Source organism: Necator americanus, chromosome III (assembly GCF_031761385.1).
Source record: "Necator americanus strain Aroian chromosome III, whole genome shotgun sequence".
Taxonomy (NCBI): Eukaryota; Metazoa; Nematoda; class Chromadorea; order Rhabditida; family Ancylostomatidae; genus Necator; species Necator americanus.
The window spans coordinates 38,745,484-38,759,742 of record NC_087373.1 but is presented as its reverse complement, the minus strand read 5'-3'; the positions used below and the strand labels follow the sequence as shown (position 1 = coordinate 38,759,742).

Here is a 14,259-nt window from a genome sequence, read left to right as displayed (position 1 = left end):
TGGAAAACGCGCAGAGGCTGAGATGCGAATGATTTTTCGATTCTTTTTTTTCTGATTTTTACAATTTTTCTTTTATTTCCTTCCCCCATAGGACTGTGATATACGTTGGTGCTCTCAAATATTAATTATTAATTGATTGGTTCTAAGAACAGTGATTGATCTGAAAGTAATGCTTTGGCTAGCGGGATTCTCCTAGCCGATGACGTCATCAAAATAATCCAGAAATCTGTAGTGTAAATTACAATTTGTAAATCTACTATAATAGTATGTAAGTCTCGCCTAAACACTCAAATAGCAAAATTTTTGTACTAGGAAAATCAATGTCATACGTGAGAAAATATACCAATATTGTGTTCTGCAAAAAAAGCTTTGCTTTTCTGCCATACGTTTTTTTTTAACGTCATAAGAAAGAATTAATTTTGTGTATGTATGTGGTACAAGTGTCAATTCCGTTTCACTTTCTCTACAGTGCATAAAAACCGTACCTTAATTATTGACTAAGGACTATGTGGACCGATCAGATATCACTCGGTTATTGTCAGTAAAAGAAAAACACACGACGTGATCACAATTCTTATATAGAATTTCATTTATAATTAATAAAGAGGATTTAATCAACTGTTGTTTTCGTTACATCCAACACCAGTTAGAAGTGACGTTTTGATTATGTACATGTCATAATGAAAAATGTTGTTTAATACATTAGAAATGTGACTACGAAATAAAGAGCATCAAAGAGAGTTCATCATTTTCATTAGAATTTTTTCAAATACACAACACGTAACAAAAAAAAAACAGCATGGAGGTATCCGATGAAGGAGTAACGTTGTATCCATTGCCGCTCAAACACGTACATAACACTATTTTCGAACAGGTTTACTAAATATAACACATATAGTCCCAGAAATTTGAAAACATCCGAAAAAAAGGGGTCAACGGGGTAAATGATTCTCACCTATCCTTCCTTCGATCCTTCTTCTCATCTCGTCTGTCTTTTTCTCGACTTGTTGGTGATGGACCTCTCCGCTCATGTGACACTGGACGGGATACTGTAACTCATCAAACATTATCCACTGTCATTATGACTTTGAAGCTATGTGGAACGTTACAATTTCTGGGAAGTGAGTATTTCTTTACGGGACCTATACATTGAAAACATGCAGACAGGCTTTAGAAGAATGTTTTGTTTCACCTGTTTCATACATATCACTTCACTCATACTAGCATTCACAGGAGAAGCTCTCAACTATGAAATTTTTGGGTATAGATCATACTATGATGATCCGAAAATCAGACATAGGCCTAATGGATACCTAATGGATCTTTAGTACAGTAAACAAAATATTTTTTTTCCTGGTACGTATGTGCGTGATAAGGAAGTTATCAAAGTGCAGTTCACTTCATTCAGAACACTTCAAAAACTTCAAACTTCAAAACACTTCACGTCAAAAAAAAAAAAAAAAACTACGAACAACGGATCCTATATGTAACCACTGAACGAGTTTGTTCGCACTGAAGATGGCCATTTTCGGTGCTATTCAGAATAAATGTATAAAAGCTTTTAATATGTAGATCCGATAGTGAAATACTTGTGCATCAATAATTGTAACGTACTGTGGAAACTTGTATTGTGGAAAACAAATCAACTTACGTCTAGATTCAATCTGTTCACGCTCCTTACGTGGTACCTTTGAATGCCTAAAATATTCAGAATTAGAACAAATAAAAGCAATTTTTCCATTCTTCAGAACAAAATTTAAAAGCTATGACAGTAAAAGTGCGAAATTCTTAATATAATTGAAAAACCAGAGAAAAAAAAACAAAGGTTCAGTCGCCTGAACAGGTTTGGTTCGTGAAGATTTAATTTTTAAAAAAAGATTTAGATTTAGAAGAAAAAGCACACCTTAGGGCCTGCACCACACATGATACTACTATATTCTATTGTATTTTCCACAGAATGCATACAGACTCGGGTCAGAACTATCTTATTTATGAATTTCCATAAATCCCGAAAAGATAAGAAATTGGATAAGAGGACAACGCCCAGGATAACTAACTTTGAGCCGCTTATCTGCCCGCAGCACCGAGCGCTTCCTGCGTAGCTACGGCTGCCTCTAGTCCAATTAACACACCGCTTACGTTCCCTAACCAGGATTGCGGGCAGCATTCTCGTGGTTAAGAAAAGCAGAAAACAGCAAGGGGAAATAATGAGAAGCAGTGAATTGCGCTGCGCACTCTTCTACAGGTTGTACCCCCATGGTATGAAAGGAAAGACATATATCAATCACAAGTAGCTAAAAGTTTAGCGCCAGTGACGGAAAAGGATTTTTAAAATCAAAAGGAATTTTTGAGTCTTGGTTTGCTTCGATTATTTTCACACCGGCCTAACATTTTGCTCGGAATGCTTTACAAAATGGCTTCTTCTGAGATTTTTGGGTAAACCAAGAATACAAAAAGAAAGACATTTTGTAGGAATACGATTGAATCAATTTTCAAATCCATGAACTCAAAACTCACCCATTCTGCTCCTCTTCTCTAGCAGACCGCTTGTGCGCTTTTTGATCACGTTTACTACGGTCATCTGCCCGTTCCTCCCTCATTGACGGTGGAAGCTAGAAATGGAAATTGGGAAAAAAAGAAAAAATATATCACAGAATAAGATCCATTCATTAACTCACAGCTGGTCCAACTTCATCATCATCAAGACCCCGTTCCTTTCTCCTTGGAGTTTCTGGTTCTTTAGCCGGTTCTGCATTCTTTGACGGTGTTGGGTCACGCTTTTCTTTTGTTCTTATTTCCTTTCGATCTTCTTCGCGTTTCTCTTTTATTTCCTTAGACTCTCGTTTTTCCTCCTTAACTTCTTTGACAGGAACAGGTTCTTTGCGTTCTTTTGAGACACCATTCGCCGATTTGTCAGCTGATTGCGCTCGGGGCTGCAACAGATTGCACTTTCAAAACGGATAACCATTGGTTTTCTTTCTGCACATTAAAAATACTCCGAATAAGAGTCCAAGAACAGTATCCATAGCAATTTTCACTTAAATCTGCTGTGTCCTTCATGGGAAAAAAACACCTAATCCATAACATCTTCCTAATAGAACAGTGTAATCACTGCCAAAGAAGGGGACGTTTCGACAGACTTAATTCCCTCTTAAAGAATCATGGCTGCTCACGAACGCTTAAGGATATTTGCAGGATACCAGGGCTTCCGAAAGAAGATTTGAAAATTCGAGGATTCGGGGTGCCGCTTTACGAGGCGTCACCTATAAGTGACTTGGGCGCAGCAAGCAAGTTAGATATGAGAAAACGGTAAAATACAAATGTAAATTAGAACCTAAAACGTTCAAACTATAATCAAACAACGCAAAAAAGAATATGGAAACAACACTTCCGACAAAAGCAATAAATAACTCTGTAGCGAAACACTAAGAAAGTTTGAATCACCTACTTTTTTATGTGGAGGGCTCGGCGGAACTTCGCCTTCTTCTCGTTCTGGAACTTCTTTCTTCACATCTTTCGTTGGTGGAACCTCGTCCTTCTTCTCGCGTTTCTCGACTTTTAGCGGCTCTTTTCGCTCAGGAATTTTCAGTTGCGGCTCCTTCTTCTCTGGCAGCTTAGGTTTTTCTGTTCTAATTTTCTTTTTCGCATCAAGAGGAAGCGTCGCCTAAAGAAATTGTTTGGAAAGCTCAACAATGAAAGAAAGAAACCTAAACTGATGAAACCAAGCTCGATCTTACCGTGGCAATGCGCTTCCGATCAGCTGCAGGAGCCAGTTTCGACGCGTGTTTAACGATAGGGCGCTAAAATCTCACGACTATGGAAAACAGCACAAGCGAATGAAAGTGACCTGCTAAGACACAATGAAGGGCTCGGCAACTCAAGCGAAAAAGTAGGAGAAAGATTAAAAAGGACTCACGTGGAATTGCAATCCTTCATATATTGTCACATTTCGCATTTTTAATCTCACCAAATAGCTGGCCGCTTTCAACGACAACTCGTCTCGTTTCCCTTTTTCGCTGTCACGAAGCTATGACAAAAACAATTACAATACAGACTGTCATGTTTTCAGAGAGAATGGAGTGGGTTACCTTCTCCACCATTTTTTCAACGCTTTCCACCAAGTCCTTCAGCAGTGGGAAGCATGGCGCCATCTATAATGAAAAGTAGATAAAAGGGTTCAGATAAAAAGGTCAACTCGAAAAATTTACTAGCGATCTCAACTACTACGCTATAGAGATTGCAACGAGATAGTCGAAAAAAATACTAATACAGATATTAAAAAAATATTGTCTGTAAAGACCAGATAGTTCCAGAAAAAGGTTTGATAAAGAAGAGAAACAACGGCGAACACTTTTTTCTGGTCTGTGAATCACTTGTGAACCGTGCAAAGCTCTTCACTAATTTGAGTACCACAGTACCATGCGAACCAAAAAGGTGGTGATGCCAAAGAAATCAAAAAGGAAAATTTTGCAGTTCATACAAGTAACTTTTAAGAGTTTCTCGTATTAAGGTACGATTGAATACAGACATTTTTGCGAATTCATTTCCATAGCAAATCATAGAATTTAAATCGCAGCAGTAAAAGTTTTCTCAAGAAAAAAGCGTTATAAGAAGTACAAAGTGCCAATTTAACAAAATAGAGCGAATTTTTGAGGTAGTTGATACGGATGTGTCCTATTAAGACGCATCTTCTCAATTTAATTACTCCTTACCTTTGTCATGACCACCAAGCAATTCCTAACTTGCACATATTCATTGTTCTCCACCGATAGTACAGAGTTGAATGCAGTGTGTAATCGCATCTGCAAAATGTGGATTCAAATCCTTTCAAGCATCATAATAAGTTTAACTAATAACTAATTCAAAAATTCTCACCTGCCATTTAAAGCAGAGCCGTCTAAAACTCTCGTAATTGACACTTTCCGTTGTTTTATCTTGTCGTGTTTTCGAGACTAATCCAGGAAACCCTTCACACTCCTGCAAAACCACGTTTCCATCCAAGAAAGAATCAAGGAAGGGAAAAATCTGGCGCACCTTTTCGAAAATTGCACTGTCCGAGTGCCATCTCTGAGCGTGACTGAGCAAAATTTGAAGGAATGTCCCCATGGCACTGGCTTCGTTCTCCGTTAGTGCACATATCAACGGCAGCACATCGATAAACAGCTGAAAATAGGATGTTCAAATCAACCGTTTGGAGTCCTGCTTTGGAAAAAGTACATTTAGACATTATCATTTTAGGAAAAATAGGTAACCCACCTTGTCTATGAACACCAATGACTGGAAGAGCGTAATCCTTTGCTGGTGCAGAATGATGATAAGCTTCGCTGAATAAATCTGCAAAAACACACGCTGCAGTGAGTTTTTCAAGGAAGAAATCACAAAATCTCACCGCATCTGATTCGGAGAACAACACTCGAGGTAGTATACAGGTTTGAATAAAGGCGCTTGTTTGCTGACCACCTAGAAACGCATAGTTTATTTCTCATAAACGTTTTAACTATTTTATCCCTTTAAAATCCATGTTGCCGCATGATCAATCGGCAACCACTGATGAGGTTGATTACAAAAAAAAATTTTAAAAAGTTCAATTTGGCACATCTTCAAATCTTTGCTTTACTAACATTTCTGGACAATAATTGGAGAATTTCGTTGGAAATTTAGCGTTGTGGACGCTAGTAGCAAAGTTTCTAGATGGCAATGGTGGACGTAATATTTATGACCTTTTTCTCGGAATCAACATCATCAAGAGAGCGGGCGAAACTTAGTGCTTAGACTTTTGAGGACTTTAAGAAAAATCTCTTCAATAAACTCATAAAACTCCAGCTTGTCGTCGAAATTACATCATTGATGGTGTTAGCTACGAAAAAGGTTTTGAAAGGTTTCCCAAGATATTTAGTTGAAATACCGTCAAAGATTTCAAGAAAATACACAAAGTCAAACGAAAAAAAAAGTTGGAAAAACACTATTTAGATTTCGCATAAGAAACTTACGTCCAGCCTCAAAGAGATCATCTTTGACGCTCTGAAACCATGCTCGTATTCGAGCAACATGCTCAGCTTGGCGCTTCTCTTCATCCCTCAACTTGTTCTCAAGACCACGTAACCGCTCTTCCTCCTTCTGACGTTTGGATTTGCTCTAGATCAAGTTAAATTCGTGCAATGCTGCTGAGAAAGTGGTCAACTAGCAAACATTCACTTGAAGGACCACACCCTACCATAACTGGTGATTCTGCAACTTCTTTTATTTGTTTCCGAATGTTGTCGATGACCCTTTCATATGCAGTGGTGGGCACTTCGATATCATACGATGATAATATCCAGAAAACGACAAAAAGCCTTAAAAACTCGATTTAAAATAAAAATGCAAGAGAAATAATAGGCAATTATTATCAATTCCAAAAAAATTAAAGTATACTCTGGACAAAGATAGGGTACTAAAATCTAGGTAATATCAAGAACGATTTTTTCTAACGCATATCGATAAAATTTCAAGTGAATACAGTACAGAAAATCAATGTGTAAGTGGAACTCACCGTATAGGAATATCACGGCACACATATTTAGGAATACAAGGTTCGAGTTCTTTGATTAACTTGGAGATCACATCATCAAATGCTGATTTGAAGAAAACAAACTAAAAGTAATAATTAAGAAAGAAAGAATAAAAAAGATGAACAATAAAACAGAAATATGCTATTCTTGAGCGTTATAAAAGTATATAATATACAAAATAAGAAATGTCTAGTCCTAATTTTTTCCAAAATGAACACAAAGAAAAGAAATAGTAGGAAACGACTTGTCTTCGAAAATGCAAAAACAATACAAAAAAAAAACAAAGTGATTACTGTTTCCAAATTTTGTTGCTTTGGAAACACGATTAGGAGTTTTTCGAACCTACCCAAAATACAATTGCAGACCAACTTTCTCATCTTGTTTAGATCCGTTCTTTAATGTAGGATGCAAGTTATATTTACAATTCATCGCATCCCGTTCGATGAATTCCCACAAACATTATCACAAGTGAATCTTGGCCTAATCATATGTGCAGCTAGTAGTGAAGTGCAGTTTCGAACCATTACAATATGATCTGAACACTGCTTCGTGGCTATTTTATTGCCTATTTTATAATTAGAGTTTGTAACAAGCATTTATCAATTAATTATAACCACAACCGGGTATCCATATACGTTACTACAGTTGAAATTTTCGAAATTTCCAGAAAGAAATAGTAAAATTGATGTCGAAGAAACATACGTAAGGATTTGAAAGAGATATGTAATAGAAGAAAGTATATTCTAAAACACAAGTTTTCAATTCTGCCGTACCTTTTGTTGGGCGTCCATTTTTTTCGTTTCGTTGTCCGTTTTCATAGCACGCTTTGCAGAATCGTAGGCAGAATGTATCTGAAGACAATGCTGGCATAAAAATATGTAGAGTCCACCCAAGAACAATAGTTTTCAAGTCAAAGAAGTGAAGGAAACACCACCTTCGGAAGGTATGTAGGCCGGGTGAGGTACATTGCTGCATCGATGCGTAGGTGGTAATCCAAAACAAGACTATGAGCAGGTGGGATTCGTTGTGCATAGTCATCTTGCCGAACGTTAGACAGAAGAAACGTGCCGAGTTGTAATAAAGTGTCACGACACTGTAAATTTTTGTACTACCGTAACAAGTGCAACAATGTGACCGATCGATCTGACAACTGCACTTACTTGATCGACCATTTCGCCGATTAACTTTAAAGGAAGGCGAGAACTTTCCCTATAGACTACGCATTCCCTTTGCTGTGCTATTAGAATACATAGTGCGATAGCTGTATCGCCCATCATGACAGCATCACGTAATCTTGCCGAAGCCCTCTTATTCCTAGCGTTGGTGAAACTTCCTGCCTAAAACTCCATACTTAATGCATAAAATTTCGATCTCTTCAAATCTTTTCATCACCTCTTGTCTAAGTATTTCGCCTCCACCTAATGCCTCTAACTGGTCCGATGTAGCTCCCGCTACGCCTTCTATGCAAGCCATATTCTGTATGACCTCACGAAGAACAAGTAGATCAAAGCTGAACCAAACGGATGAGAACTGACTTCATGGAAAAAAGAAATTTTGTACGGTGAGGAAACCCACCTCTTCTCGTTCCTTAGCTGATTCATGACGTAGTTCAACATGCCTGCTAGCTCCACATTGTATTTCTTGTAGGTGGCTCCCACCTTAACAGTAGAACATTCAAATCGTCATATATTACTCAACAATCAGGTGAATCATACCAAAGTTGCAAGTGCCTGTAACCATGGGCTCAATTTTCCATCTGACGCTTTAAGTTGTTGCTTGTCAGGACTTGCCAGTTGCTCAATAATACAATCTGAAACGCAAAGTGCTTCAATCAATCTATCAATAACTAAAGGTATCCAATTACGCTTACATGTCAAAATATCAAACTCAAGGTTTGTGAGAAACTTCAAACTTTCAACGACGGGTTGTATCAAGTTGTCGAATGTTTGGACCTAAAAAATCGCCTACGCGTAAACTCTAGAAATGCGTCGTATAGTCCGATATATAACTAGAAAAAAGGGAAGAAATTCGGTGAAATGAAAAAGGCTGGGAAATTGGTGAAAAATATATTTACAAGAAAGAAGTGTTCCTGAATAGAAGTGCAGCCATAGACCAAAGTCCAAAAATAAAATGCTATTTCATCATCCAAACTTTAATAAGACGGAAAAGAAAAAAAGGAACTATAACTATAAAAACTATAACAAACTACATATAAACAAACTGACCTGGCTAAGTAAATAATCGAACACTGTGATCGGATGAATGTGACATAGTTTTCCCAACTGTCGACCCATCACTCGCACTGTCTCTTTCGACAGTCGCCTAAAATTCACGTATGACGTGGAAATGTACTGAGTTATTCAAATACAGTGTCAAATGGGCTTCGCTAAACCACCGTAACGAACGAAGCCAGAAGAGTGCATGCATCCACTGACAAAAGAAAACCTCAAAAAAATAATAAAGCTCAGCGGCGCAGCACAGCTCCACAAAACTATAAAGAAAAGTGCATAAACGTACTTCAGCACGTATTTTGTTCGACCAAGTACCTTGCCTCTGACGATATTTACTTCTGGATGGCGGATAGTGTTGCAATACTTCCAACTACAACAAAGAAGTCAATAACAAATAACAGTAAAAGGAATGAAGCATAAGGCGTTGATCAATCCGCTTTGTATGCGCCAACGCCGGTTAGGGATTGTCTGGGGTTTAAGACCGCATATCTAGCCTATGAAAACTAACGGAACATAGCAGCCGTATTATAGTAACACAGTTTTATACTTCAAAACGAGCCTGGTAACAATTTATCGACATCAGAGGGATCAGAAGCTTTGCGGGCTTACAGCGGTTATGAACCATCGATCGTACAGTCGCAGTTGGATCTCTTATTAACTGTCCTGCACTTGCTCCAAGGAATAGGCAGAAGGTTTGGTTGCGTAGGGTGGTCCAAAACTGCCTTAAGCCAACCAATCTTTTATCCCCCCGAGAACAATAACTTGTTACTAGACTTTTCTTTGGAGAGAGAAACACTGGCATAGCCCCAGGTCATTGCATAGACTACATATGCTTTCATAAACCTCAAACGGCTTTGGATTTAAGCCGAAGACGTCGGCGCATCCCAATTGGATTGATTAACGTTAGGTTCTTTAATCAGACAGAACTAAATCCATATTAACTTGAAACACTCACTGTCCATACAGCCGATAGCGCAACGTATAAGGAAAGAACTGTAATAATGTCCAAATTTCCTCCGACAAACCGGTATTGTAATCGGAAAGCGACAATCCGGGCACAATAACTTCATCAATAATATCCATCATTATGCGAGCGACTGCAACAGGAGCATTTTCGGATTGCACGGATGGAATCGTAACACATAGTTAAGAATTTGTACAATTTCTGAATACCTGGTGAATCCGCGGGCGCACCATCCGGTCCTTTAGGTTGTTCTCGAAAAAAAGCAGTGACCAGACGGACGAGTTTCGTCATGACTAAAGGTCGATAGGCTAATCGTGGTCCTACATACCATAGAATGGATGTTAGCGACGCCAAATCAGTCCATGAGCGAACCTTCATTGAAAGATCTCATCACCTACGCAAATCCTATCTCGTTTTCAGAATAAACAAAACCTAAACTCACAGGGTCCACAGCAGTATTAACAGGCTCACGCTTGACATTCAAATTCAATCCTTCCAGTTTGTTGGAGCATTTCTCCATGTAAAACTTTTCTATTGACTGACCAATCAGATCGGAAATAGCATTGCTCACACGGGTGCTAAACAAAAGAATTTCTGATTTTTTTTTTTGAAAACTGGATTTCTTTGCTAATTCCATCGACTAAGAAAACTACATGTTTTTCTGTTACCGTAAACTCTTTGCTGCACATAGAAAAATAGGAGAGGAATAGATTATATGATGGTTTGAAAAATACCATTAATAGCCAACAAACAATAAATATACCTGGCCTGCACTGCGTAGTACTCGGGGAGGCGATCTATAAGAACCTTTGCCAGGGACCAAGCGCCATCCTCGATAAGAGCACAGACCAGTCCAAGTTTTTGGTTCGTTGACAAAACCTTTTCCTACAACAGTACCACAAAACTTTGGTTGAAAAATAAAAGAAGCCAAGAAAAGGATAAAAATAGTAATATGTGACAATGATAAATACTGTAGAAAAAATTTGGATGGAAACCAACTTCGTTCAACTCCGCAGCTAATTTCGCATCATCTGCTTCTTGAATCGCAGCTACCGTTGCAAATGACACACCAACGATCGACTGACTAGTATCCATAGCATCTACATTAGCACTACGTGATGCTTCTAAAGGAATGTTCGAAGCCAGGATCGTTTCTGCCTGAAAATACTGATGTGAGAAAGGAAACGAACTGCTACAGCTCTTCTCATTCCAATTCAAAAAGACTGAACACTACAAGTGCTTCATTTCTCTGAAATTAGTACGAGCACTATTCCAAAAACATGTTTCTGAGCTGAGCTTGAACAAGATCAATGGTACCGTTCCGTTAAAATGATATACATATTAAAATATAATCTAATAGCTGTACGCGAAAGTGGATCCATAAGCCGAAAGTCTCATAGGAAAAGCAAATGACTGACTTTTCTAGCCCTCTCTCCAGCTTTTGCAGCACGGGCACGATGAGTCTCCTTGATCCCCTCTGCCTTAGGGATCATCTAAAAGATGTAAAAGTATTATTTAAGAAGATAAAGAAAAAGAACACATAATAAAGAAGAAATGAAAAGAGAAACTCACAAAAGCCGTGATTTTCATCAAATCTATCATGTCCTCTCGTATCAACGATGATGTTATGACGTAGAGTGAGAAAGGTGTTTCTTTTCCAGCAGCCTGAATGCTACTTCTCATCATGTACGGATCAAGAGCCAATATAAAAGAAATAGGGTAGATGAAAGACCTTGACTATTTTGTCAAGATTTTGACTTTGTTCTTGAATGCAACCACTAGAAAAAAACCTAAACACAAGAGTAAAAAAAAACACTTACATGGTAAAAAGTATATTTGAAACCAAGAAGAGTACATAGGTAGTCTTTGTTTGCTTTGATCTCCTTCAGCAGCGATATGTAGAACTGTTTTTGTGAAGCACAACATTCAAAACACTCCAGGGCTATATCCGTTACTCGATTTGGATCAAGGTTAAACTGTCCTGGAAAAAGAACGATCCAATGATTCAAAAAAAGAGAAAAAACTAGGAAACAGGTTATATCAAGCCAAAAATCAACACTCATCTTGAATTTTGCGACATTTTTCAATATTAAAAACGAATTCTCAAAAGTTGGCAGCCGCCATGGAGAGAACCACGCAACAGTACACAGTAGAATGCTCTGTCGCAAATATTTTTGCGGATTTGGGAAAAAAGGTGGAGAAAAAAGTGTGGAAAAAGTTGTGCGTGAACAATTCACGGAGAGCGAACCATTTTCGTTTACAAGAGAGAAGGAGGTTCGAGATTTGGCAAAAGAATTAGACTCAGTAGATCTAAGAGGTCATGTTGAAAACATAAAACCAATAAGATATGACATTCTGTTGAAAAGTCGCATTTCTACGTGATTCCAAAAACGAAAAAAACATATTAATTTGCAATCGCCACATTTCATTTTCAAAGCTTTCTGCTCGATATTGTGCTTCGAGTTAATCATGAAATGTACTTATATTATACCAATACTGATGTAATAGCACTTTTCAAAGAGAAAATATCTTTTCTTTTTTTTTATTTGCAGATTGAAATGTGTGTTCATTTTGTGGCTCTTCACAAAAAGCAGAAAGCTTACCAATCAAGCAGAGAACTCTTGTCATCATAGTTTTCGCAGGGATGCCTCCTCCCGCATCCATGAGTTCTGTTATCAACTTAGCATAACCTTCACTTTCTTCCCGTAATAGGTTGAACTTGGCCTGCTTGTAACTGAAAAAAAGTTTTCATCTCAGGTACTGACCGGAAATAATAAAATAATGGTAAAATGGTAGGACAATCAGCAGAACGATTTCGAAATGGAAGCTTATTAGTTGAATGGAGTATAAGCACAATGCTGAAGTGATCGCAGGCGCAAAATATTTGAAACCATATGTTCAGAACCCAAAATCGCTAGAAAAACACTATATTTCACTTAATTTAACTTCTAAACATTATTAGCATCAAAAGTCCTATCACCTAAGACCTATCCACAAGTTTTAAGGTTCCGTACTTAGTAGCTTCAGCCTAGAATCAGTAGCTTTCAAAATTTAGCTAAGCTCTAGGTTAAAGCTACTGAGATTATTTCTTAACTGGGCAAGTAACAAGGTTATTGACAACGCCCTGCACACTTTCCCATCCCCCTCCAACTAGATTGTAAACAAACAAACAGGAAAAAAAAAACAAGAAAGCAGAAACATACTACAATCTCGTTTTTAAACGAACAAGCTGTTGTTTATTTGCTGGAAGAGCTGCCTCGAGTACATCCAGTTCAATCTTCAGAATATCAGCAGGGATAATCTGCAAAATTAATGAATATAAAACTTCCTACATGTGTAGAGTAATGCAGTTGCAGAATTGATTTTAAAAAGTAGACATGTGCCATACCTGATCAGAAATCAAGCCTACAAATTCAGAAAATTTCGAGACCGCTTTCTCCTTATTCTCGCTGTTTTGAGCATCACCTTCTATTGCTACAAGGACATCTAGCAGTAAAGACGGTAATAGAATTGTGGAAGACTGAAACAAAACGTGGATTTTCGATTGTACAGAATGCAAAACAAGAATAGAATGAATGAAAAGATTAAAACAAACAGAAAAAAGGTTTCAGTAGATCAAAAAGAAAACCAAAGAATCTGCACCACTTACCCGTAGCTCTTCCAGTTTCGCAAATGCATCCTGTGGTGTAATGTTCAGCGAAATCACTTTCTGACAAATATCGAGGACAGATAACTGAACATCTCCTTTTATCGATGACATTCAATGCCGAACGGCCCTCTATAAAAAGAAAAAGAAGCATTAACAAATTATCGTAGTAGATTAAAATGTAATTCATTCGCAAAATTAACGGTTAGGAAGAAAAAACCTGACAAATCAGAGGAGTACAGTTACAAAATCTGTCAAGGACATTGAATAAATCGTAAAATACACAAAAAAAATGTACTGAGGTAGTTAGAGGGGACTCGAGGTTGAGGTCGACGAAATCTCTTTTGGGGTAATTTCAGATGTAGAACTCGAATATAATAAGACTAACATATCGGAAAATTCTGAACGCATTTTTGTAAAACGACAAAGCCTCTGTATTCGAAAACTGGAAAATTGAGCAAAAAAAATGGTCTTGACCCTATTCAACTACCTTTCTACTAAAGAAAAAATAAAACGAACACAAAAAAGACATTTAGCAATAATCAGAAGAAAAAAAAACCTAAGCTAAAAAAAGCTTTAAAAGGAGGAATATGGCTGAGGCAAATGACAAACATGCGATTCTCATCGCCAAAGTAAAAATGACTCGAAAACGATACTCTACTCGAAAATACGACAAAAATAGATTGTGGAACGTTCCCAAATCGTGAAAGAAATTCAAACGAACGAGCAGGATAATCCGAGCAGCATTTGATGACCAGATACGGGATCAAAATGAATCTGAACTCAACACAAACGTAGATTTTATCGAGGAAACTGTAGGAGAAACGCAAATCTTTCGTTCGCCAACGTACACACTACAATCGTTGT

The 14,259-nt window shown here is 37.7% G+C and overlaps 1 protein-coding gene across 1 annotated transcript; it reads right to left on the bottom strand.

The window, feature by feature from the left end:
* Positions 1-860: 860 nt before the first annotated feature.
* Positions 861-13,506, bottom strand: RB195_012302 (uncharacterized protein; the record flags this gene model as incomplete). Its single annotated transcript, XM_064194097.1, has 38 exons — positions 861-879; positions 956-1,049; positions 1,652-1,698; positions 2,518-2,612; positions 2,679-2,933; positions 3,449-3,664; positions 3,738-3,800; positions 3,917-4,027; positions 4,089-4,151; positions 4,713-4,802; positions 4,876-4,977; positions 5,035-5,163; positions 5,257-5,334; positions 5,390-5,460; positions 5,991-6,135; positions 6,215-6,335; positions 6,533-6,633; positions 7,325-7,402; positions 7,486-7,644; positions 7,712-7,888; positions 7,944-8,061; positions 8,127-8,209; positions 8,267-8,361; positions 8,422-8,503; positions 8,777-8,873; positions 9,069-9,152; positions 9,738-9,879; positions 9,956-10,118; positions 10,189-10,324; positions 10,510-10,631; positions 10,746-10,904; positions 11,165-11,239; positions 11,319-11,411; positions 11,567-11,727; positions 12,350-12,480; positions 12,950-13,047; positions 13,135-13,266; positions 13,396-13,506. 38 exons carry the CDS (start codon positions 13,504-13,506, stop codon positions 861-863), a joined length of 4,296 nt encoding a protein of 1,431 aa, XP_064051680.1.
* Positions 13,507-14,259: the final 753 nt, after the last annotated feature.